Source organism: Phodopus roborovskii, unplaced genomic scaffold, assembly GCF_943737965.1.
Source record: "Phodopus roborovskii unplaced genomic scaffold, PHOROB, whole genome shotgun sequence".
Classification (NCBI taxonomy): domain Eukaryota; kingdom Metazoa; phylum Chordata; class Mammalia; order Rodentia; family Cricetidae; genus Phodopus; species Phodopus roborovskii.
Genome location: NW_026125278.1, coordinates 16,603,393 through 16,628,225, shown reverse-complemented (window position 1 = coordinate 16,628,225; position 24,833 = coordinate 16,603,393). Strand labels below are relative to the sequence as shown.

The window sequence follows — 24,833 nt, the reverse complement described above, 5'->3', positions numbered from 1 at the left end:
GCTGCTAACCCAGTTCCCAGCACAGTCCTTAATTCTGTATAAAACCCCAAGAATCAGACATCCACTGTCTCCATTTCTGTCAGCATCCTTATCTTCCAACTTTCCGTAAAGAACAGCCCATTAATGTCTGCCCACAGCATTCAGTGTCTTTCCTAGACCTACTTCCAAAGCCTTCCGCATGCCAGCCACAAAACAGTACACGTGTCATAGGAACCACATAATCATTTACCACAGAAACGACTCCACTTCCAGGGCACCGATTTCTATCCTTGTCTCCCCCCCACCCCCAGATGCTGTGGTACAATACCATAGCAATGTCCTATTCTAGAAGTGTATTTCATTTGCAGGCCATCACTGCAGGGGAGCCAAGGTGGAAGTAATTGTAACGGCTAGTCACAGTAACTCGTGAGATACTCATGTCACACTCAAGAACAGGGGGAGACATGAATCAGGACATGCACAGTTCGCTCTTAATACAGTCCAAGATCCAAACCAGGCAACGGTGCAGCCCGCAGTGGGTTAGGTTTTCCTACACCAATTGCCAATCAAAGACAGGCCCTCACAGACTCGCAAAAGAACGGGATCTAGACAATCCCTCACTGATTGTATCAAGCTGACACAACTAATCATCACACTCAACCAGCAGGCTTTCGCTTAGCCTGCCTTATAGGTAACACGAGTGCACAATTACAAGTAGGAGAATTTAATCCATGAGGCTAGAAAAAGCATTACAAAAAGAATGCTCCATTTCCCGTTCCTCTCTCCCGCCGAACACTCGCAGCACAAAGGTACTTATAGTCAGAAAAGCATGCAGAGCTGTGTGCGCTTGCTGGCCAATCCACGGGTCTCCCAAGATGTTCTCGAATGCGTACACCAGGGATCATTATTTGTCACTGGGACCCGGCCTCCGAGGAGGATGCTGCCGCGCAGCCTGCCTCACCTTCCCCGAGGTTCCTTCCCGCCAAGTTGAGCTGGCCGCTGCTCCTCGCCGCCTTCAGCAGGCCCTGAGGAACCGAGGGGCCACTGTCCTTGCCGTCCCTGTGAAACCCGGCGCGAGGGTCCAACCTGGAGCCTCTCAGCGGGCGCGACATATTCAAACGCTCGGCCCGGAAGCCTCGGCCGCGGGAGTGACGTCAGAACGCCGCGCCCGGACGGCCCGGCCCGCCCCTTCCGGCCCGCCGTGCTCCGTGAGTTGCCACTGCTGCGCGCGCTGATGTCGTCACCGCCAGCTCCCGGGGCCGTAGGACCGACGAGCCCTTCCGTTGCCCTCAGCAGCCTCGCCCTGAGGAGAAACTTCTTTCGGGTAAGCGCGTCTAGCGGGCCGAGAGGCCCTCCGGGTGGCGTGGGCTCCATCGCGGCGCGGCCGGGGGGGCCGGACTGCGCTGCCCACCGCCGCGTCCGTCAGAACGTGGCGCCGACGAAACCCGAGGCGCGGCCCGGCCCGGCCCGGCCCTGCGCGGCCCTGCGCGGCGCGGCGGGCTGGAGGCCTGCGGGGTCCAGCAAGTCGGTTGTGTTGGGTTGATGGGGCGGTCGTGCGGGGCGGCGAGTGTCCCGGCCCGAAAGGCGTGCGTGTGCTAGAAGCCGCGGCTGCGCTCGCTGCGAGCAGCTGGGACTTGGAATCCCGCCCGCTCGTAGAGCTTTTGGAGCTCGGTTTCTTGTTGTTTTGTTTTGTTTTTTTTTTTTTCTCTCGCTTGTTTACGGATAAGGCCCCAGCCTGGCGTAGTTTTAAAAATAACTCCTGACGTTAAGTACGTTGGAAATACAAAATGAAAGTCTTGTTCAACGGGTAGCTCTATTTCCTGCTTGGTTTCCACCCGGTGTTTGCAACGTATTGATACTGACTCCTCGCTTAACGGAGAAGTGGACCCCAGGGATTCGTGGCTCCAGGGTACAGGGCTAAGCTAACGGGGGCAAGGCCGAGAATTCCATGCCCAGCACTGTACCGGATTACCTTTGTCCGAAACTGGCTTTATATTAAATTCCTCTGAACTTAAGTGTGTGGTTTTTGAGTGCGCGCGTCAGGTTTTTACGTGCCGTGGAACCTCTGGAGGTCAGAGGACTACTTGAGGGGCTCGGTTCTTTCTGCACCAAGTACGATGGAACTCGTGTAAACATCTTTACCTGCTGAGCCGTGACGCCGGCGCAGACACTTTTTTTTTTAATGGGTCTGGGGTCGTTCAGAGATTCACCAGTCTGACCATTAATAACTTTTAACCGAAGGCGTTTATTTAGATAATGGCGCCAGGTCTACACCCGGTATTCGGGGATCCGGAGTGCAGCGCCCAGCCATCTCAGTCAGGGTTTTATAAAGGCAAAGGGTACAATTTGTTCTCCTACAAGCAGAAGGTTCTCTCGTGCAAAACAAGCTTGTTTAGAAAAGTAGAAACAGCAGTAAAAAATTCAACCCTTAATTGCTTTGTAGTTCTCTTGATTGATTTTTCGAGACAGGGTTTCTCTGTGTAGGTTTGTAGACCAGGCTGGCCAAACTCTCAGAGACCCGCCTGCCTCTGACTGCCAAGTGCTGGGATCAAAGGCTGGCACCAATCCTGAGATTTTAAATTTTTAAACATAACCATCAACATAATGTTAGCCATCACAGAAATTTTATTCATATGTTTATTTAATGTGGGTGGGCGTCAGGCTCTTTGTCCTAAGAAGGCATCAGATTCTTTGGAGCTGCAGTATGGATGGATGATTGTGAGCTGCCATGTGAGTGCAGGTATCTACCCTCAGTGCTCTGAAAAGATATTAACCGCTGAGCCATCTCTCCAGCACTGAATTTTTTCTTTCTTTTTTTTTAATGTAAAGAGCATGTGCAAGAAAATGTCTCCATAACTCGTATCATCCTACTGAGAACAAATGAATGGTATTAGTTATAAGATACACTTGGGGTGGCCTGACAATTCTCCATCACTTGGGTAGGTTTCACCGGAATGTATTTGTGTTATTTTGTTACAAATGCAAAGAAATACACTTTGTCAAGTGCTAAGATTAAAAGTGCATGCATGCCACTACAACCAGCATATATTATTTATATATATCAATAGATATGGACTGACATAATGATTTAATTCATATAAGTTCATAATACTTTGTGTATTATGTTTATATAGCATGTGGAGAATGAATAAACGGTAGTCAAAATTCTTGCCATTGAGAAAATTATGTATTTGTTGCTAATTGGTGGAAACCGGAAGTCAATCTATGAATTGACCTGGTTTATAGTGTCTATTGGGAAAGTCTTGAGAACTAACCCATTATGAGTCATGAATCTTGAATTACTTGAAGACTAATGCATTTAAAATTAAACACCTAGTCCTTTTTCGGTGGTGGCATTTAAATCAGAGTACTTACTGATTTAAAAACATGGGAACAATTGGAAGGCTCAGTGGTGAAAGCGCTTCTTGCTCTTCCAGAGGGCCCTGTTTCAGTTCACAGCACCTACCTCGGGCAGCTCAAATTTGCCTTTAACTCTGGCCTCTGCCAGGACCTGATGTGCACAGTGCACAAAAACTTTGCAGGCACACACATACACATAAATAAAACATTTTTAAAGTAGACACTCTGCTTTATTATAGTAGAAAAGTGATAGGGTGCTTGCATTTCCTGCAGAGGCTTTTGGTTCTGTCATCAGCTCCTTGGAATAGTGAGAAGGAGGCCTCTGTCCAGTTCAAGACTAGGCACACCTGCCTTTTGTTACAGAGGTGTTGGCTGTGGCTTATTATATGCATTTTATTTAATGTCTTAATAGAAGAAACCAAAGCATTCACTATCAAGTCATCCAAAAATGCTACTTTGTTTCATGACAGAAAGACCTATTATCAAATAAAGATGGGGCAATCTGTTCTTTTCATTACAGCTTAATCATACATTTTCTAAGATGGCTCTGTCACTCATGAAAATTTACGTACATATTAGACATTCCTCAAAGATGACAGCTACAATTGATGATGGATTTATTGAAATAAGTAGTTTCAGTTATAATGAGAAAAGGAGGTAAATTTGTGCAGATTTTTCAAACACACTTGTTTGCAAAAATTCAAGCCAGCATAGAGAACTTGCTTTGTAGACTTTTCTCGGTTTATTTTTGTGAAAAATAAATTTAGCCTGTTTTGAATCAATCATTTTTGTTTTAGAATATTGCTTATCTGAGAAAGCTATTATTTTATGTTAAATGTTACTAAGAGAACATTTTGATTTTTCTTTCAAATTTTCAGTTTGCAATTCAACTTTTGGTGTCTTTATGATTATAACAGCCAATTTCTAAGAGTAGTCAATAAAATACATTCCTCGCTGCCTTTGAAGGTAGATGTTTAGTGTGTTTATTCCCATAATTTCAAAAGTAGCTTTGACTTGTATTTTGTTATTGTTGAAGTTGTAGCCAACTTGGTTTTGATGAAGAAATTGTGTTGTGTTTGGGGTTTTCTGCTTGTGTATTTATGTTTTATTGCATCTCTCAATGCTTGTGAATGGTGAAACAATCACACTGCTCTAAGACAGTCCTCATGATTCTAATATGTGCTCCAATCGTCTCTTCCTTCAATGCTAAGTAATGCCATTTTCATTTCCTTTGGAGGTTTTTGTTTGTTTGTTTGTTTTTTAAAGGTTTGTCCTTTTCTCTTGAAAAGTGGAGGAGTTCATGACATTAAAAAAAAAAACTTAAATACATGGTATTTTTTTAAAATTTTTTTGTTGTTATTTTTTCATCCTGAAAAAAAGAAAAGGAAAGAAAGTTGATCCAGCACAACTTATGCCATTTAAGTAAAGCCCATTTGTTTTTCTGAAAACATTTCCTCTTATTCCCCATGATTATTACTCCCAACTGTTAACAGACAGTATGGTATTCTTTTTTTTCCCCTCTAAGGTTAATATTTTATAACTTGAAATATTGGTTATATCAGTTGTAAGGGTGGTGTAAATTTTGGCAGTGTTTTTAATTAATGAAATAATACAGAAGTAAATTTAGGTCACTAAAGAGCTATAATGTTGAAAAGGGGAGTTTTACCCATGATCCATTGTTGATAATCAGACTACATATCACCCTTGGGAACAATTTTATTGAGTAGGTTAGAACTTCGTGTACTTTAAAAAGTTAATGTTTATAAATGGCAACTAATCTTCCAGTATGAGTAGAAAGGTCCTATTGTTTCTTATTGTTTAATAAGAAATGATATATTCTCTGAGATGTTTAGCATCAATTTAAGTTGATAAACAAAGCAGTATAAATAATGAGGTAGTTCATTGGTAATCACAGCCAATCAGTGTTAATTTAAGCTTTGGTAATCAGATTTCTGCATGGTCTAGTCATCTTTGTAGTTTGACGGATGATAATTCATGGTGACCCACTATTTCTTTTCTTCTTGAGCTGTTTTGTTTTCTCCATTGTTGAAAATATTACAGTGACAGTTATAGCAGGCCTTGTAACAAATGCTTGTAACCTCAGCATTGTTAGACTTGAGCAGGAGGATCATTCTGAATTTGAGACTAGGCTAGGCTACATGAGCGATAACCTGTCTCCACAAACAAACTGACCATCTCACGGTTATATTTACTTAGATATTGACATATATTAGTGAATGTTCATCATTCTAGAAATATCTGTTTTTCACTCTGCACTCAGATTAGCTACCATTAATACAATACAAATGCTCATTTTCTACCCTAAAGATGTTGGCCTTGATTGCCTTACTCCTTGTTTCCTAGAAGTGTTACCATCATCTCATCTCTTCAGCAAACTACTTATTTGATAATGTCCTCCAAAATCTCTAAGCTTTAGCCTGAGCAGATGTGGCTAATGGCATTTATACATTACTACTTACTATACCTACCCTTTGCCATTGAGATGTTTAAAGTATGTATTTTGTGTATTCATGCATTGGTCTTTTGAGGCATGCTACAGTAATTTTAATTTATTGCTTATTGATGGTATGTTGTTTGTGTTTTTTTCAATAAGAATAATAACCTGTGCTCTAAAAACAGTGAAACAATTAAAGCCTTAAGAAATGTTCTCTGTGTATTAGAGCTGCTTGTTAGTAGTTGTCTACCAGTTTGCTGACAGTCTGGTGTCTGTATATCCCAGATCTCTTCAAAAGCTGCCCTGTTTACAGAGCAGCAGTCTCTTGGAAGAGTTGGCATCTATCTTTATTATCATTTAATGATTTACAAGTATCAAATATTGGCAGTATTCATATAGCTTAAGGTTTTAACATTAAATGCATAATTTTTGTAGTAGAAAGTTTACACTGTCATTTTAAAATGTGAAATAATAAATAAAATGGTACATAAATTAATTTTTCCATGTAAGTGATAAAGAAGTATTACCTCGGGATAATATTTTCAAAATGAGAAGATTTTGTCAGATAATATAGGAATCCTGAAACTAATCACTAGTCTTTCCTAGTTTCTAAAAAGTTTTCCAGAATTATGACAAGTGACTGCTGGACAACAGTGGGGATAAAAGCTTTGAGGTAAGGTGCTAGGTTTATTTTGGGTTTTAGTCCCTGCTGACCCCACAAAAGTTAAGCTGTGGAATAAGGGAAATGGCTCATTCAGTGAAGTTTGGTTTGGACCCCCAGCACTTGTGTTAGCCAAAAGCCTAGGGTTGGGTGGGGGGACTCTGCTTGTTCCCAGCACTGGGGACATGGGGACAGCAGGTACTCTAGAGCTTGCCAGATGGCTGACTAGTGCTGATGGTGACATTCCTGCAAGATGCAGTGAGTGAGATACTCCATCCCAAAAATAAGGTGTGCAGGAATATTGACAGCAGGTATCACAGAAGAGCTGTCTGTATCAAAGATAATCTGCTGTGTATACACACGTGTCCCCACTTAAGTGCACCCATGCATTCATTGGGACTTTTTGAGTTAATGACTCAGGCACTTCAGAGTGAGTGTTCTCTGTGGCTTCCAAATCGCCTTTGTCATTAAAATGCTTTTGAAAGCCAAATTTAAAGGTGGGTGGAATAGAAAGGCATCCAGTGTCAGCCTCTGATCTACACACAGGAGCACACACACACATGGACACAGACACACATCACCAGCATAATTAGACCAGTTGCTTTACTTATTTTTGTTTCGTTTGGGTTTTACATTTTGGGACAAGATTTTACAAGGCTTTCCCCCTCAGTTTTGAGTAGAAATAGACTATTAGTAAGACTGATAATATTTGTCATTCAGGTATAACTTGATTCCTTTTATGCCTTTACTCTCAGGCATGTGAGAATGCTTGAGCAGGAGAATTTTGCATAGTTCAAGACCAGCCTGGGCTACAGTATAAGATCCTTGTCCCAAAAAGAAACTAATAAACAAAAAACCCATGGGGACTAGCATTTTGATCCCAAAGTCCTAGAGTATATTATAATCTCATCACTTGGGAGGTGGAGACAGGTCTTTCTGTGCTGCACAGTGAGTTTCAGGCCAGCCTGAGTATGGAAGACTATCTCAGAATCAGAATCAAAGTCTTCCCTAACTTACCTGAAAAGATGGGTTAATGACCTTCCTTTGTGCATATTTCTTGAAACCTTCATACCCCTGGGGGTAGGGATATCCAATCTGCTGTCTAAACTTACTCTTAGATGGGTATGGATGTAGCCCAGCATAAAAGCATACATTTATTTAAAGTATGAGCTTTTTTTTTTTTTAACATTTTTTTTTAGGACTCAATTGTGCCATTCTCAGGTGCATACTTTTTAGATGACAACTAGTGTAACAATGCAGAAAGGTGAACATTCTTGCAAGGCCTATAAAATGAGAAATTCACAAAGCAAATGACTGGCTCTCTTTCCATGTCCTAAAATCTGAAAAGATTCTGCCTCTACCCTGTTTTATTAACACATGTGTTCCTAACATCTTTGTGTTTGTTGTGGAAAGTTTGTCATAGGACTGAATTTTAAGAGATTGGGAGCATTGGCTGTCTTTTTGTTATACTTGTAGCGTCTTGGAAATCCCTGGAATAAGCAGATACTTAATATTTGAAGAAATTTGGGTTTGGGTGCCTTTTGATATTGGGGAAATGGTAAAGAAAAAAGAACTTATTGTGTGATTCCAGATTCTGATCCCTTTTGCCTTATTTGTCAGATCTTAAAATTACTTAAACTGGTATAAATTGATTGCACTTGCTGTTTGTCTTAATATTTTTATCATCTGCCCTTAGCTATATTCTGTGGAAGTCATTAACAGTGTTAAGTATTTCACTGTTTGAGTTGGTAGATCTGTAGTGATAAGGGAAGTTATTATTCACTTATCTGATTGATCAGAAAAGCAGTAGTTTTTTTGATGTGAAATGTATTTAAGCCAATCCTCCCTGAAGTTTTCGCTTTCTGTTTTGGAGCTGCCAAACATTTGAAAATACCTATTTAAATAAAATTACTTTTGCTAGTCTCTTTATCTAACACCATTGATTAGTATTTCAGGAAGTTATACAGAAATCAGATTCTGTAATTAAAATACTTTATCACAGAAATTTTTCTTTAGTTTAAATCTGTAATTTTTTTATTATAGAACACTAAGCATATATACTAAAGTGTAGAATGGGGACTAGTGCAATAACTCAGCCAACACTGATGGACAGGAGTTTGATTTGGGAAGGAGAGAACCAACTCCTGCAAGAAGTCCTCTAACCTAGTCAAGGGTACCATGACACACATATAGTAAATAAATGTAGTAAAAATGTTTGAAATGTGGAACTATGTAAAAGATTTCCACATAACTGCCACAGTGACTGTGTCACTGTTAAATAACATTGACAAACAAGAGACAAGCCTGATCTCTTGCCACTGTGCTCTTTGTTCTTCTGACATTGACTGTTACAATGTGTGTGATGCATTGTGTGCACCCCTGATACAAGAACGTTGAGCTATGAGAATCCAATTAACAGTGAGTGGTAAGTCTGATTCTATAAGAAACCACTTAACACTGTCATGGAAGACACATTGGTGAGTGATGGTGTTTTGTAACTCTGGTGAGGCACATTAATGGGCCCCTGCCTTCTGTGCTTAAGAACTAAGTCTCTGAACCAGTGAGTAGACCTAGGAAACCAGTCACAGTTTTTTTCTGTAAAGAGCTGTTTGCCAGTGTAGAGCTTTGTAAAGCTCAGTGTAAAGTTTTGAGGTTTTATTTAGCTTTCAGAACGTTTGAGTCAAAAAAGGTAGTCTGTAGGGACTAATTAAAGTAGGTTGGTGTGAGTGTTCCGGTATTCAGTGCTCACTGGACAGTAACTTTGTACTAGGTCCTGCAGTGTGGGGAGTACTTTTCAGTAACAAACAGGCAGTGCTGTTACAGGCAGAGACAGGGCAGTGAAATTAGTTAAGGGAACTTCGTGGCTTGTATAAAAGGAGAGAGAAAAATCATTTTTGTGTCTGTGTTGGAGAACCTGAGTAGTTCAGATGAGACTTAAGAAATAAGGCAGGGGTTTTGTTTTGTTTTGTTTTTGTAGTGAAGAATACGCGTGTTAAAGCAGGTGTATTCCAAACTGCTGACCATATACTGTTATATATTGGAGAACTGTAAAACTCTTGTAAAGGTAAGCTAAAATTCAGTGAGTGTACAGAGCTCCAGGGCATGTGTGTGTTAAACTGTCTTTCTGGAGGTTTTAATGGCCAGGTGAAGGGATTCTGCCAGAAAATGCTTCGGGTGCTGCGTGGAGTGTGCAGGAACCATTTCTGAGGTGGCGCGGCTGGGTGGGCACAGCCGGGACAGTTGCGGGAGCACGAACTGGACGCGTACTTCCGGGCCATTGGGCGCACGCGCGGGCGGGCGGGAGGGCGGGCGCGTGGCATTGTGGGCCGGCGGCGCTGCGCGAGGTCGGCGGCCGTTTGTGTGCGGCCGGCGGCCGGTGCCGCGCGCTCTCACTGTCTTGTGTTTGATGTGTTGAGCAGGAGGCAGCCCGCGCCATGAGCAGCACGGCCGTGGTCCCCAGCGCGGCGGGCCCAGGCCCGGGCCCCAGCGGCGGGCCAGGCGGAGGCACCGAGGTGATCCAGGTGACCAACGTGTCCCCGAGCGCTAGCTCCGAGCAGATGCGGACGCTCTTTGGCTTCCTGGGCAAGATTGACGAGCTGCGCCTCTTCCCGCCGGAGTGAGTACCGGGGCACTGGGGGCCCGCGGCCCTTCCGGCGAGGCCAGGCGCGCGGTCCAGCGGAGCCCGGCGTGGAAGATCCGCGGGCCCGCCAGGCCGCAGGCCGGGCATGGACGCATCAGTGGTGTTTCAGGAATGTTTTTCCCCTTGACATTGTCGACACCATCATTTTCCTTTAGACACTTGATCTTTTGGTTAAATCCCCCCTTTAAAAGAAATCTAAGGCTGTGCTTTGTTAGAAAGGAAATGAAGTTGGTATGGTCAGTTGTTGTAAATATTTGTCTGGTATTCACAAATGATTAAGGATTGGTCTTAAGTGATTTTTTGAGCTAAAACACAAAAGATCATTTACCCCCTTTGACAGACTAAATCCATGGGCCTGAATGCTAACTTTTTTACATAGTTTAGAAATTCATTATAGCAGAATTTCAGTGTGTTGTTTAAATAATGCACAGATTTATAATTAATCATTGTGAAGGGATTTTTCAGAATGCTAAAATTTGAATTAGGTTTTATGTCTTGTTTTGAAAGTTTTTATTGAAATAGTACTAAATGTACATGTTCACTGTAAAGAACAAAGAAGTTATAAAGATTTAAGTTGAAATACACAATCATATTTGAAATAACTGCCCTCTGGGAAGAATTATGAAGTTTAGTGAAACCATAGTGGTTACTGTTAGTAAACACTCCCAATCAAATTTTGGGGGTTTTATGATGTCTCTTAAATTCTGAATAGGAAATTAAAATCCTTACAATTTATGATGTCTCTTAAATTCTGAATAGGAAATTAAAATCCTTACAAGTTTTCTGTTGTGTTTGTAATCACTAATCGTGCCAAAGATCATATGGCCAATGTGTTAGTTATTACATGTTCATGACTTCCTACTTGAAATATTTTCACATAACTATTAATGCTTGGCATTCGTATGTTCCTGTGTATTTTAGAGAAAATATACAAGGTACAGTTACAAGTTTGCATGAGGTGTGTGGAGTTTTAGGATCCACTGTTATTTGGAGCAGAATCTTGGCTTTGGAAATCAACAGGGCAATTCCATAGGGGAGCATGCTCTCTGTTCCTCAGTTTTCTCACACCAAACTAATCAGAAAATCATACTTCAATTTGATTTGTGACATAGCTCTTTATAGTCTATAGATTCCCTTGGGTTACTAAAAGTTCTGTTATAGCCACCCACTTTAAAATACTGTTTATTCTCCAGAGCTACTCTCTACTGCATTTAAAAGATGACAAAGAGGAGTGGGTGTTGTATTGGTTTTTTTTCTTGTTGACCTAGTTAGTGAAAAAAACTAAAGGAGGTTGTGATAAACTTGAGTTTGGCCCTTTTATGGTGATATGGGTAATTCCACCATAAATTGAGTAGTCACAAGGGTTGGTTCATTCCTCAAGGTGATCTGGGTTACTGTGTACTCAACTTCCTCCTTTCTATAAAAACTGTAGGACAGCTGCTGTCACCAGGTTAGTTCAGCCTTCCTGCCTTTCATAGACCCAGATTCTTGAGCTATTCAGCGTTGCATTTTAAAGTCTGTATGCTCCATACACACCTGCTAAAACAGTTGGCTAGGGAAGAGTCTCTTGAGGGGGGTGTAGATGTAGCTCATGCAGACCTCCTGTTTTTTCCTTCCAAGTGCTATGATTATAAGCATAGTATTCACTGTATCATTCTTGAAGTGGGTAATAAAATGTTTAGTTTTAAAGGAATTTCACAATGGGTTGTTTTATCCAGGTAAGGATCCCAACGAAGCGTGTCAACTTTACTCTGTACTTGAAGGCTACTGTCAGCAGATAGATTATTCGTTAGAAACATTCATGGACCAAACAGGGATATTTTAATGATTTTATAAACAGCTTTATACAAGATATAGGGAAGAATTAAATTCACTTTTCAAGAAAACTGATTTAATGAGTTATTGCATATTCCATTCTGTAGTTAGGAAGAGGCATATGAAGTAAAAAACAAAATTGATCTCAAGTGAATGTTACTTATGTCACCTGTATTGTTTTTGGGTCCTTAGGGGTGGGTATAAGCTCAAAACTTGTGCTAAGAAATGGCTGGCACAGTGGAGTTAAAAGGTTAGTCTGATGTCCTAAACCACAAGTTCTTGCGTGTCCGTGTATAGGAAGATCTTAAGAATGAAGTCCCTCCTGGGAAATGGATTCTGATTCAGTGGGTACTTAGTAAACCCCAGTACTCACAGTTTTCTGTATGCATGTCTGAAGATATTTTTAATTCTTTCAGCAGACAGAAACATCAGGGAAGTCTTATCTTGCTTCTTGGGGTAAAAGATACTTGTGCTTTTATATGTGGGCCCTTACACAAAATAAAATCAAACATGTTTGGTAAATGGGAAGTAGTAGTTACCTTGAAGACAATGTTTTCTGGTTTTCTAAAAAAAACTATTTTGCATGTATTTCAAAGTTTATTTTTAATATTTATTTTCTGTATGTGTTTTGCCTGCATGTATGTCTGTACCATGTATATGTGTGGTGTCCTGGAAGCTAGAGTGCACTGGACAGCCTGAAACTGGAATTATGGACCGTTTTCAGTGGCCGTGTAGGTGCTAGGAGTCAAGTTTCGGCCCTGGGTAAAAACAAGTGCCTTTAACCACACAGCCATTTTCCTGTTCTAAGAACTGGTCCCCACCCCCACCCCCAATTAGACAGCAGTTACCAGTGGTAAAGACTAGGAGGCACAGATGCCTATGCTTCCCTAAGTGGTGGTGTTTTGGGTTTTAATAACAAAAGGCAGCACCATTTTGAAGAGCTTTTAAAATGTCATGGTTAAAGTGAAAAACCAGTGACAGGAAAAAACAACCGTTGCCTGAGCATTCGTGCTAGAACATTCTTCTCACTGTTTCTGACTGAAAGTTTTCTCAAATTTCAGACACATTTTTAAATATGTATGTTGTCTCCTTATCTCCGTACCAGGATGGTGGAGGAGAAGGATCGGGGGTCTTCCAAGGCCAGCCTAAGCTTACACAACACCCTGTCTCAAAAGACATCCTTCTTTTAGAAACACGGAGCGTTCAGCCTTGTGGGTGTCATTACCTTGCTGCTTGGTTCTCTACCCAGAGTTCTTATTCACAAAGTCAGGAGGAATTAGAAAGGGAGGGTTATGGTACTATCAGGGGCCCGGGTAGGGTTTTCCCCACAGGTGGTTTTCTCGTAGCCAAGGTCTATGAGATTGTTACCATCTTAGAGAACTGATTTCCATATGCAACCCTTGCATTTATAGAGTGTTATAGTAGGAATTTGGCCCATTATGTCTTCTTTAAAAAGTTTTTTAATTTTATGTGCTTTGGTGTTTAACCTGTATGTCTTTGTGAGGGAGTCAGATCCACTGGAACTTGAGTTACAGGCAGTTGTGAGCTGCCATGTGAATGCCGGGAATTGAACTCTGGTCCTCTGGAAGAGCAGTCAATACGCTTAACTCTGAGCCATCTCTCCAGCTCCCATTATATCTTGTTAAAAGCCTATTCTACATTATCATCCTTTCACTGTCATGCACTTTACCATTTTCTTGTCCATGGAACCAGTGTGCTCTTGACTTGGCTGAAGTGTAGCACGGGGAAGAGTTGCTACATAACATGTTCAATTGGCCATGTATATGCTTAATATTTTTCTTTTCTCTGAAAGTACTTCAGATCAGGAAGCCTTATTTAAAGTGCTTAAGCACTCTTATATATTCTGTAGGTGCAGAAGGGTCAGGGTGTGGGACCACTTTATTGTCCAGGTCAAGAGTGCTTAGAGTGAGTCGTTGAGACAAATTCTCAGTGTAGCCTAAACTAGTCTGGAAGTTAAGTTTCTGTCCCAGCCTCCTGGGCGCTGGGGATTACAGGCTTGTGTCATTGTGCCTGCTTAAATGTGCTTTTCTGTGGTATTTTACCTTTGAAATAAACAATTCTTAATTTTTATGCTGAGAGATTAGCCAAAACCTTCGCATTTAAAAAATAGTTGGTGTTAGAACTGAGAATGAGGAGCTGTATGTATCCTTCAGTGCCTAGCCTGGTTTTGAGCAACTCAAGCACAAGTATGCACAGCCACTAAAATGGTATATCATTCTCTCTGATTTAAGAAAGTTTTAAAATTGCTGTGTCACCATTTAAGTGGTGATTTTAGGAGCGTATCTGCACTGCCTTCTCATTCTGTTAGGTCATACAGACATTCTCTTTAGTTAACATGCATCTGTATTTTTACCTGAGCGTTGTCCTTTTGGTGATTATCTGTGTTGCAGCCAGTACTATTTTTCTCTAATGTTATTTATTTGTCTTTTAGTGACTCACCTTTGCCAGTCTCCTCTCGTGTCTGCTTTGTTAAGTTCCATGACCCAGACTCAGCAGTTGTGGCACAGCATCTGACAAACACTGTGTTCGTTGACAGAGCTTTGATAGTCGTACCATATGCTGAAGGTTTGTGCTTTGTTTCACTACCTACGTGGGCACCCCTGCCTGGCCATCGGCCACAGTGTAGGTGTAGAGTAAGCATCACCAGCTTGTGTAAACTCTGAGCATTAATTTGAAACCCTTGTTATACTGCACTCCATTAATTCTTTCTTGGAGATTTTTTTTTTTCTCTTACTCTAAAACTTAGAAATCAAGTCTGCTTTATAAGGTAATTAACTCTTTGGTATCTTTAAAATGTTTTAAGTTTATTAAAACTGAATTCCTAATTAAAACTAAGATATATTAAATAATGTTAAGAAGTTCTAAAGGTAAAGAATTATACTCTGTCGCTCTTACACAGAAATCTTCAAATAAATGTATGGTGTTTTTGTTCTAAATCAATAGCTAAGCAAGTTTTATTTCCTTGATTCTCTTATTCACTGAAAACAAAAACCCCACATGAATTCCAGTATACCAAGGGTTACAATAATTTTAGTTGTGCAAAAAGTTTAAGATTTCCTATAGTTTAGGTGCCAGATGGGCACTGGGTGTATGTTTTTATGCCAGATTTTCTTGTTCTTGTTATATTTTCTAGAATATCTCAAAATAATGAACTCTTCTCTCTGTTGTGTGTGTGACTTTTGTAGTGGAGAAGGCACATGCAAAACCCTCCCAGATGGCTGGACACAGTGGGTGCTCTGCAGCTGCAGGCTCTAGACTAACTAACCCAGCGAGCACTCGAGCCCCCAAGTGTTTTCCTGCTGCACCATTTGTTAACTGCATTTTCTCTCTTTTTACATTTTAGGCTGTTAAAGTAATTTGACAGAAAAAAAATGAGCAGGTTTTTGGATCTAAAAAAGCCACTGTGACAGGACGGCACTATTTTAATGCCATTTTGTAAAACTTTTCTAAGGCATATTTTACAGTTAGCTTGTTCCCTGTGAACTGCTGTTTGGTTTGCTTTTGGTAACTATAAATCTTTAATGAGGAAATCATTGCTATGACATATTACTGAATTTTAAGGTAATAACTTAATAAACTGTCCGGGATCTACATGCTTTCCCCTTCCTTCAATAAATTGGTCAGTGGAAGCAGTATCTTGTAATTGTTGCTTTTTAGAGGCTTCTTAGATAATTGAAGACAAATGTGAAGATTTGCCATCATACTGAAAGTTGTGAAATGTTTAATCATAATAGCTTCTGGTTTTTATAAGGAAATTATATTCAGAGATGAGTTATGGCATGCTGTTTTGGTAAAAATATGTGCGATGTGAGGCTAGTAACAATATTTCTATCAAAGAAAAGACAGAAGCTGATTTAGTATATTTTAGATAAGCAATTCCTATTATTTCAGTGTGCCTCTTATAAGACTTAACCACCACCTTAAACCAACAGAGAACTTACAGAACTCAATTCAGGATGAGTAAAGTAGACAGTAGGTCTTGAAACGGTCATGCCATGTGAGTAATATGCAGAGAACTTCAGTTAGCCATAAATGTAATGAGCCTGGGATGCAATATAGTATATCATTTAACTGGGTTTTTATAACTACTTTAAGCCATAGTAATTTTTGTAGATGTGTTTTTGAAAGTGAGGTTTTGGGGAGTATATATAGAACTATAGAAATACTTAGTTCAGAAATCTGTTTTTGCTGCTTTTAATTTGTGGTATGATGTGCTGTATTAATGTTACCTCCACAAGTAAACTGATGTGTTCAATCCCTTTGTTGCCATTCGCTCTGGTTTTAGCCCTTAACACTTTGGTGTTGACTCTTGGTCAGTGTGTTAGAACAATAGACCAAAAGTATACGGTAAGAATAGTCTTACTTGGTAAAATGTAGAGATAGCTGGATGTGGAAGGTGCTCTTAATAGTAATGGATTTGGGGGCATCTAGGTTCCTTGGTTAATGTTTGTTTCTTTTGTCTGTTTCTTTTTCTTTCATTTCTACACATTCATGCAGTATTTCATGGTTCTATCAAAGCAGCAGTAAAAAAATACTCTTGACGCATGAAAATTAACTGGTGAGGGGCCTCATTGCTATTTTTAAATTGTAGTTTTATTTTTAGTCCTTTTTAAATCAGAGGATCAGATGCATGACTTTTTTTAATGGATGCAGATCTTCTCTCAGGTGTCTCACAATAAATTCAAGAGGATTTTAGTTTGCCAGAAATGTTGCAAATGCACTAATTTGAGTAAGATGTTGATACTTAAATAATATATCCTCTTGAGACATAATTTTGCATGCAAAATTATCCCTTAATCTTTGTAGGTTTGTTAATATTAATGCATTAATGCCCTATATCCAAATGATCTTCTCCCCTTCCCTCCATAACTCTTGGTATCTAAATTGATGACAGCTCTGACACAAGCAAGATAGCAGTGCTGTGTAGTGTACTTTTGTTTATATTATCGGCACTTCGCAGTGTAGGTGGAAGGAACCATTACCTTTATTTAACAGTGGTTTTTCTTTTTTGTTGTTGTGTTTTACAGTTCTTTTCCCTGGTTCAGCCTGAACTATATACCAGGCCCTGCTGAAAATACCACCCAACAGTTTTCTTCTGCAGCTTATCCAGTTTCTCTTAAGTGCCCTGTACATATTGTATGTTTTATAATGAGATGCAGTTTCTTAATATGTATTACAGAAATACTACTGGTATTTGCAAATATGTAGTTTAATTGTATTATTGAACTCTCACTTTGGGGGCTTGGGCACATTAACAGATTAATCCATCTGTATAGGGCTTTTGCTGTTGGATAGAATTTAAATTGTCTACATAAATTGTCTTAGGACCTTTAGATTTTATCTGAATACACAGAGTAGGCTTTAAAAGCAGGCATACATGTTATTTTGGGCTTAAAGAGTTTTGAACAAGTTAGATATTAAACTGACACTACGTAGCAACATTTTTGATATGGTTAGCATGGCACATATTGGAACCTAAAGCATTTTACTGTACAGGTAAGGAATGTGCCATGTTTTACCTCTTCCCCCCTCTCTTTCTCTCTCTCTCTCTTTCCCTCTCTTTCTCTCTCCTCTCTCCCTTTCCTCTCTCTCCCTTCTCTTTTTCTCTGTACCTCCCCTGCTGTACCTCCCTCGCTCCCCCCCCTGCTCCTACATACATTTCCCCTGTGTATTCAGAGATCTTCAGAAACATTCATATTCATGTCAGCAAAAGCCCTACTCTTGATTCCAACAGAGTATTTCCTTTACATACTTTCCTTTTAATTTTTACAAAATTTGTATGGTAGGTGTAAAGAAAATCATAGTAACTGTACCATATTATTAACCCCTAAATCAAACTTTTTTTGTCTTGTGTATCTTGATTTTTCTGTGTGCTTTATAGTGAAGCAGCCGACACGAGTCGTTGTTCATAAAACAGCTTTTGAAAGTTGAGAGCACACCCCTGGAGAACCGACTGTGCTTGCTTACGTTTGGTTCATGACTTAAAAATCGAGTACAGGTGATGAAATCTTGGCAGTGTTAACAAAACAGTAGTGTGTATTGTGCTATTTTTTTTTTACTCTAGAAACTTAACCATTGTAGAGAAAAAGGAAACAAATTTTCACACATTGAAGTTTCATTCTGACATAAATTAATGATAAATAATCATAGAGATCAAACTTTATATTTTAGCGAACATAAGTACTTTCAACAAACTCAGGTGGTGTATCAGGGAGACATTTTCTGGGTGTTTTTGTGTGTTTTCTGTCTTACAAGAGGGTGTGTTCTCATGCAAGGATGTTTCTCTGCAGGAGTTATTCCTGATGAGACTAAGGCTTTGTCTCTATTGGCACCAGCTAATGCAGTGGCAGGTCTTCTGCCTGGTGGTGGACTCCTGCCTACCCCCAACCCACTTACCCAGGTACTTATGCCATTGAATTCTGAAAGAGTAGTCATATTTGTTGTTTGTGAGGTAGTGATTGGCAATAGGAGATGAACTTCATCACTGGTATATGGAAAGTCAGAGTCATTACACGTTTATGTTGATTTAATTCTGCATTAATAAAAATTGTGTCAGAAGAAGACAGGATCTTAGAAATATAAATAAGAAACCAGGGATGGGTAGTGCATAGGAGGAGATTATTACAATGAATGTATAGCAGTCCTGGTGAGGAACAATACTACAGAACAAGAACACAAACATTTTTGACCAGAGGACTTGGTGCTTAGACTTGCACTTTGAAAGAATGGCTGAGTATTTCCTTGGAGAGTGTGCTAAAACTCACTTGGGAGGACAGGACAAGGGAGCTCCCAAAAGAATCCCTCTACCTCAGTCAGAGTCCATACAACTATCAAGTAACAACAGCCAGAAGAAAGAGTACATAGGGTCTTATCATCATCATAGCCCAGAGCAGGACAGAAGAGCATGCGTGCGTGCATGCGTGCGTATGTTCATTCATATTGTAAATCTTCAAAGGGGTAATGTTCTGTAAGGAATGAAAGGCTGGCCATTATGTGGACAGGTGTTAGAAACTGCCGGCCACGACCTTCATATATATTGTATATGACAGAATTTGAACCATAGCAATAAATGGTTTTATACCATTGAGCTGTTAAAACAGTACACACGTACCCTATCTGGATGAAAAAGATACTGTCTGACCCAATACGGAAAGTCAAGTTTTATATGAGAAAACCTTGACCATTGCAGATTGGCGCTGTTCCCCTGGCTGCATTGGGAGCTCCAGCTCTTGATCCCGCCCTTGCTGCACTTGGGCTTCCAGGAACAAACTTGAACTCTCAGGTATATCTCTCTATCTTCGATCTGTAAGCTTGTTCTTGTGGGAGATTGTTTCACTAGTTAACTTGTTTAAAAGGGATTTAAATGACCACTGAATGATCAATCATTAATCCTTTAAATATTAAAGATTATTTTATTTCAAAGTCCTTACTTTTTAGAGATGTTCTGTTATTTGTGTTCTGATTCTTCAAACCATTTTCCTTCTTAAGTCTTTAGAGTACATCTGTACATCTGTCTGCGCAGCCTTGCTCTTGATAATTGCTACCCTACTCTTCCACAGCTGCAGCCACAAACATCACCTGTTTTGGGGATTCTTAGCTTGAATTTATCTATTTATCAAGGATGCACACAGAGTGTTGCACTGTTTGCCAGTTTGTCGTAGAACTTTCCAACAAACTAAGAAAATAAAATAGCAATCACTTACCTTCTCTGTGCTCATTGTATTTATCTTTTCTCTTTTTAAGTCTCTTGCTGCAGACCAGCTGTTGAAGCTTATGAGCACCGTTGATCCCAAGTAAGCATTCTCCTGTCTTCCTTGGATATATACTATGTGACTGTCTAGAGAATACTTACCTTGTTTTCTTTTTGACATAAGTCTGACTGTGTAACAGACTTGCAATGTATTCACTGTGTTGTCCAGCCTGGCCTCAAAATCCTGTCCTTATTTCCTAAGTGCTGTGACTCCAGGCATAGACCACTACACTAATTTGGGGAAGAGTTACTGTTAATAGAAAGATAGTTTACTATTCTTAGGACATGAGTTATTTATTACATTGTCGAATACATAATGTTAACAGAAGAAAGTTAGGTATTCTTAGATCATTCTTAATACATTTTATGTATCGCAGTATAGAAATAAGAAAGGACATCAAAAAAAATAGACCCCAATATTAAGGGTTTTGTTTTGGGTATTTCCTAATAATTGTAAGTGGCTTGTTATAAAGTGATAGCATAAAAGTTTTATTTTGATGATTTGTACATAATACTAGAGTGAGGCATGGTGGTGCACAGCTTTTAATCTCTGCACTGGAGGATGGGAGGCAGAGGCATGTGATCTAAGTTCTAGGCCAGCTTGGGTCTAAATGGCAAGTTTCCAGGACCATCTAGGGCTACATAGTAAGATCCTGCTTCAAGTAAATATGTAAGTAAGTAAATATGCATATTTCTGTAGTCAGTATTAAACATGTATTGTAGCAGAGTATGTGCCTTCAGATGGGGAAAGTAGAAAGGTGCCGCAGGAGAAAACGTGATTTGTAGATGAGAGGCTGAGCCCTGAGGGTGATGAGAATTTGAAAAGTAAGGCTGAGAAGGAAGTGCCTGTTAGGTGACTAACACTATCATGTTCTTACAGGTGTTCTTACACGGTACTTGACATTTTCTTCTGTTTGATGGTGACATTATAGGCCTTTCCCCCCTGTAAACTAAATTGGAGCTCTATTCCATGTTCCCTGAAGTTGGTCAAAGTCACTATTGATAAGTGGGAAGATATGGCAAGGCAAAGGGCGTGTTCAGTTTGACGTGATGGTCATTGTCCACATAGCCCAACAATAGTACCCGTGCATTATCGGCTCCTCTGCCCACTCTTTCTTTCCTTTCGTTTTGTTTTGTTTTGAGCCAGGGTCTCATGATAGCTTTGGCCGGCCTCAAACTCAGAGATGGTCTTGCCCCTGCCTCTTAAGGTGCTAGGATTAAAGAAGTGAGTTATCACACTCAGCATTCTTTTTAAAAAAAGAATTTTTGGATCTGTTTGGCAGGGGGCTTTGCGTGCATACAAGCTACAGTGTGTGTGGAGGTTAGAACAGTTTTAATAAGGATCTGGTTCACAGTTACGAGTCTGGCAGCAGAACACTTCCCTGCTGAACCATCTCAAGAAGCATTTATGCCTGCTTCTAATAAGATCTCGCTCTGCCCCTTGGATTACTGTTGTCTAGTTTGTTTAGGGTTTTTTTGTTTGTTTATTTTTCTTGCATATGTAAACACTTAAGGGCATGTCTTTAACCTTTGTGGTCATGATTTCATGTGCAACTTTGTGGACTGTTGGCCACTGCCTCAATTTCTCCCCAGATGCAGCGTAAAAGGTAAATTTTAAACTATTTCTCAATTGTTTGTTTTAGATTGAATCATGTAGCTGCTGGTCTTGTTTCACCAAGTCTGAAATCAGACACGTCTAGTAAAGAAATAGAGGAAGCCATGAAGAGAGTGCGTGAGGCACAGTCTCTGATTTCTGCTGCCATTGAGCCAGGTATGTGCTCACACATCCCTGAATGTTGAGTGGGTTCTTAGTAGAGCTGGCAATGGCTTACATGCAGACGTTGTTGGGTAACATTCTTGGGTTTTCTGTTGTTTTAAGACTTTCTGTATTCTGAGAGATAAATCGTGTAATAGTTTTCATTCATATTCTTTTGGTTGTATGGTAGGAGTTTCTGAGAAGGAAACGGGAGGCTTGTGGGTGCTAAACAGGTTGTTGTAATTTAAAAGAGAACTGTTGGCGAGAAAGATGGGACAGTTGAATGTAGGGAGTGGGGAGACCAGCCTCCTGGGACAGGAGCAGTAGGCGAGAGTAGCGGGGGTGGGGGGGAAGCGGGCCGGGCCTTTGAAAAAGGGACATAGTGAATAGGTACAACTGGTGTTCTTACTGACAGCAGCTGAGGGCGTGTCCTGTCAGAACTCCAAAGGCAGGCCAGTACAGACGCGTAAACACTAACACAGGTGCCACTAAACTAGCTGTAGATAGATTGTCCTTTTGAGATTGATTAAATTAATTGTCCCAGTGTATGTTATGTGTATGTGAATCTGTGGTAATGAAGCACATTTTCCCATTTAAATGTTCGAATCATTTTTTTTAAACTCTTATTCCTTAGTAAGTGGAAATGTTCTTATTTACTATTTGGAAAGTAAGTTTTAAGAATAAAAAAACTGATAGCAAGTACTTTAAGCATATCATCTGGTAAGGTGTCAAGTTTTTATGCTCTAACTTCTGTTAGAGACTGAGGCTGAAATGAATGTGCTTTGCTTATAATGAAGTCTGTGGTTATGTGGCTTTGTGGCATTCATAGTAAATTAAAGCCTGTGAATGGAATAACCTAACTGAATTGGAGGCATCATTTTGGTGAAAGTGAGCATGTAAAAAGGGCAGCAGAACACTTCCCTGCTGAACCATCTCAAGAAGCATTTATGCCTGCTTCTGATAAGATCCTGAAGAAAAAAAATTGGTATGCTAAAGTGAGACAATTTCTTTTTAAAAGTACAATTAAAAATGGTGGCAGATCAAAAAAAAGTAAAATCGGTCTGAGTCTGTCACTCAGGTACAGTGGCAGGATAATGAGTCATGGCTTTGGCTTAGAACTCTGACATAAATGCTTAGGTATTAAAGACGGTGACCATAGTGTCCTCAATATACCCACACACAAACATGTATAATAAGAACATTTCACTTAGTCGAGCTGAAAATGTCTCCCAGAACTTGAATTGTGGAACACTCTCAGAAAGGAAGAAGAATGCAGTAGAACTTACTGAAGAGCAAATCAGAAAACCAAAGAATAAAAAAGATAGCCTTTTGCACATTGACTTATTGCGACACTTGGGCCCCCCTAGAACAATTTAGGTAGTGGAGGAAACCTTAGCTAGCAATACAAATTGCCATAGGATTTACTGAAAGCTGAGGTAATTCATATCACTGAAGCAAGCTTCTTGGTGAGTCTGTATATAAGATCACTTACAGCATTTGAGGGTATCTTATAAAGGCTGAAATAACAATAAGGAATTCTTGGAAGGCCAGCAAGATGGCTCTGTGGGTAGATGTGCTCTGGACAGTCAGAAGATAGGAGTTCCATTCCTGAATCTCAAGTATATACCTCTGTAAAGCATTTCTTAGTAGTACAAGTTCATTTTCTTTGAAATCCAGACAAGAAAGAGGAAAAGAGAAGACATTCGAGATCAAGGTCACGCTCAAGGAGGAGGAGGACCCCCTCGTCTTCCAGACACAGGTTAGCAGTCTCTTGGACTATCACTGCACCATACGGACTACCTCCTATAGAAAGTGGGCCTAATCATTAGTCATTGCTGAGAATGTAAGAGAAAGTTGCCTTGAGTATATTAGGAGAAAGGTGTAACTTAATCAGGTAATTCCTACTCAGCAAAGCAGTTAAAGACCCTTCACTGGTAGGAAAGCTTTGGAACTTAAAACACTACAATGCCATAGTTGTGTGAAACACATGTAACTTGAAATTCATGTCTATGTAGCAAAATTTAAGGCTAATTATAGTCTCTCCCACATTAGTTATACCCTTTTGTGAACATGTACTGTTTTAGGACTCTAGCTTTTACCCTTTAAAAAGTAAAGGCATTGTACTTTAACTTATGTGGTTATCTCTGACCCTATTACAAATTAAGGCTGTCATAGTAGCTAACCAATCTCATTTACAGAGCTCTGCAAACAAACAAAAACCTTAACTACCCCCTAAACACCTGATGGTGAAAAGGTGTTTGCTGTACTTCACCAATCTAAGCTCAGTAGAAGAAATAGGATTTCACATTCAAATTTTTACACTATATTCTCTTCACTTTTGTTTTCTTGGGGAAGCAAGGGACTGTTGTTTTGCATAGGGCCTTGGTAGTTACTTGGGTGGCTTGGAATGCATTATGTAGACAGGCTACTCTCAAACTCATAAAGATCCACATGCTTCTTCCAGGTGCTGGAATTAAAGACCATATCACCATGTTTGATTCACATATTTTTAAGATAATATTTTTGTTCTTTGAGAATTTCATACTATTTGTCTTGAACATGATTAGCCTTGTTCACACCTATTTTAAAACCTAGGCTCTTGGCTATGCAGTAAGGAAAAGGAGAGTTAGTGTTAATATTTTTGGGCAATTATAATCACTGTTCTTTGATAAATTGCCCAATTTGATATGATTTCTGGTTGCTAACCAATTCTGTGAAATGGCATTTGTTGTCACCTCAGATTTCATCAGAAAACCTTCACCTAGCAGCATCAGGTTTTCTCTCTCTCTCTCTCTCTCTCTCTCTCTCTCTCTCTCTCTCTCTCTCTCTCTCTCTCACACACACACACGCACACACACGCGCACACACACGCGCCCTCCATAAATTGCCCAATTTGATATGATTTCTGGTTGCTACCCAATTCTGTGAAATGGCATTTGATGTCACCTCAGATTTCATCAGAAAACCTTCATCTAGCAGCATCAGGTTTACACACACACACACACACACACACACACGTACGTACGTACGCCCTCCACCCTCCCTTTCCTCGCCAGATTTTATTATTGGCAACAGATTTGTTTTCCTTAAGGGGTAATTTGCTTTGTTCATCTTAGAGGAAACATCCTTCACATACTCATTTAGAATACCTATATCTGTTGCGTTTTTGTTATGGAATCTTCTGGGATCACCTTGTTGAGAGCATGTGCATAGGCTGTCACAGTCACAAAGTGCATGCATATGAATCCATGCATTTGTAGTTTCTGAGGTTAAAAGACAGTTGGTAAATGATAAATAACAGCAGCTGAATGGAGGGGAATTTTTCTTCAGTGCTTGATACATAGCTCACACCACTGAGGTAGGTGTTGTGCATTTTAGATCTGTGTAAGCAGTAAG

General features: G+C 40.1%; 2 protein-coding genes across 6 annotated transcripts in view; one reads left to right on the top strand and one right to left on the bottom strand.

Moving 5' to 3' along the window:
• The window catches only part of Lrrc40 (leucine rich repeat containing 40), a 34,385-nt gene extending 33,257 nt beyond the window's left edge, over nt 1-1,128 (bottom strand). The window contains exon 1 of the mRNA XM_051195768.1: nt 941-1,128. Coding sequence (XP_051051725.1) covers nt 941-1,091 — 151 coding nt within the window. The 5' untranslated portion in view covers nt 1,092-1,128. The remainder of the gene's footprint in view (nt 1-940) is intronic.
• A 38-nt stretch (nt 1,129-1,166) lies between these two features.
• The window catches only part of Srsf11 (serine and arginine rich splicing factor 11), a 28,701-nt gene continuing 5,034 nt past the window's right edge, over nt 1,167-24,833 (top strand). For 4 of the 5 annotated variants that reach the window (XM_051195760.1, XM_051195758.1, XM_051195752.1 and 1 more), the window contains exons 1-8: nt 1,167-1,303; nt 9,875-10,071; nt 14,363-14,496; nt 18,222-18,331; nt 19,121-19,213; nt 19,675-19,724; nt 21,325-21,452; nt 23,115-23,196. In XM_051195760.1, the coding sequence (XP_051051717.1) occupies nt 1,214-1,303; nt 9,875-10,071; nt 14,363-14,496; nt 18,222-18,331; nt 19,121-19,213; nt 19,675-19,724; nt 21,325-21,452; nt 23,115-23,196 (884 nt within the window). In that variant the 5' untranslated portion in view covers nt 1,167-1,213. Of the gene's footprint in view, nt 1,304-9,432; nt 9,520-9,874; nt 10,072-14,362; nt 14,497-18,221; nt 18,332-19,120; nt 19,214-19,674; nt 19,725-21,324; nt 21,453-23,114; nt 23,197-24,833 lie in introns of all 5 variants that reach the window. The other variant, XM_051195764.1, reaches the window with a different exon arrangement.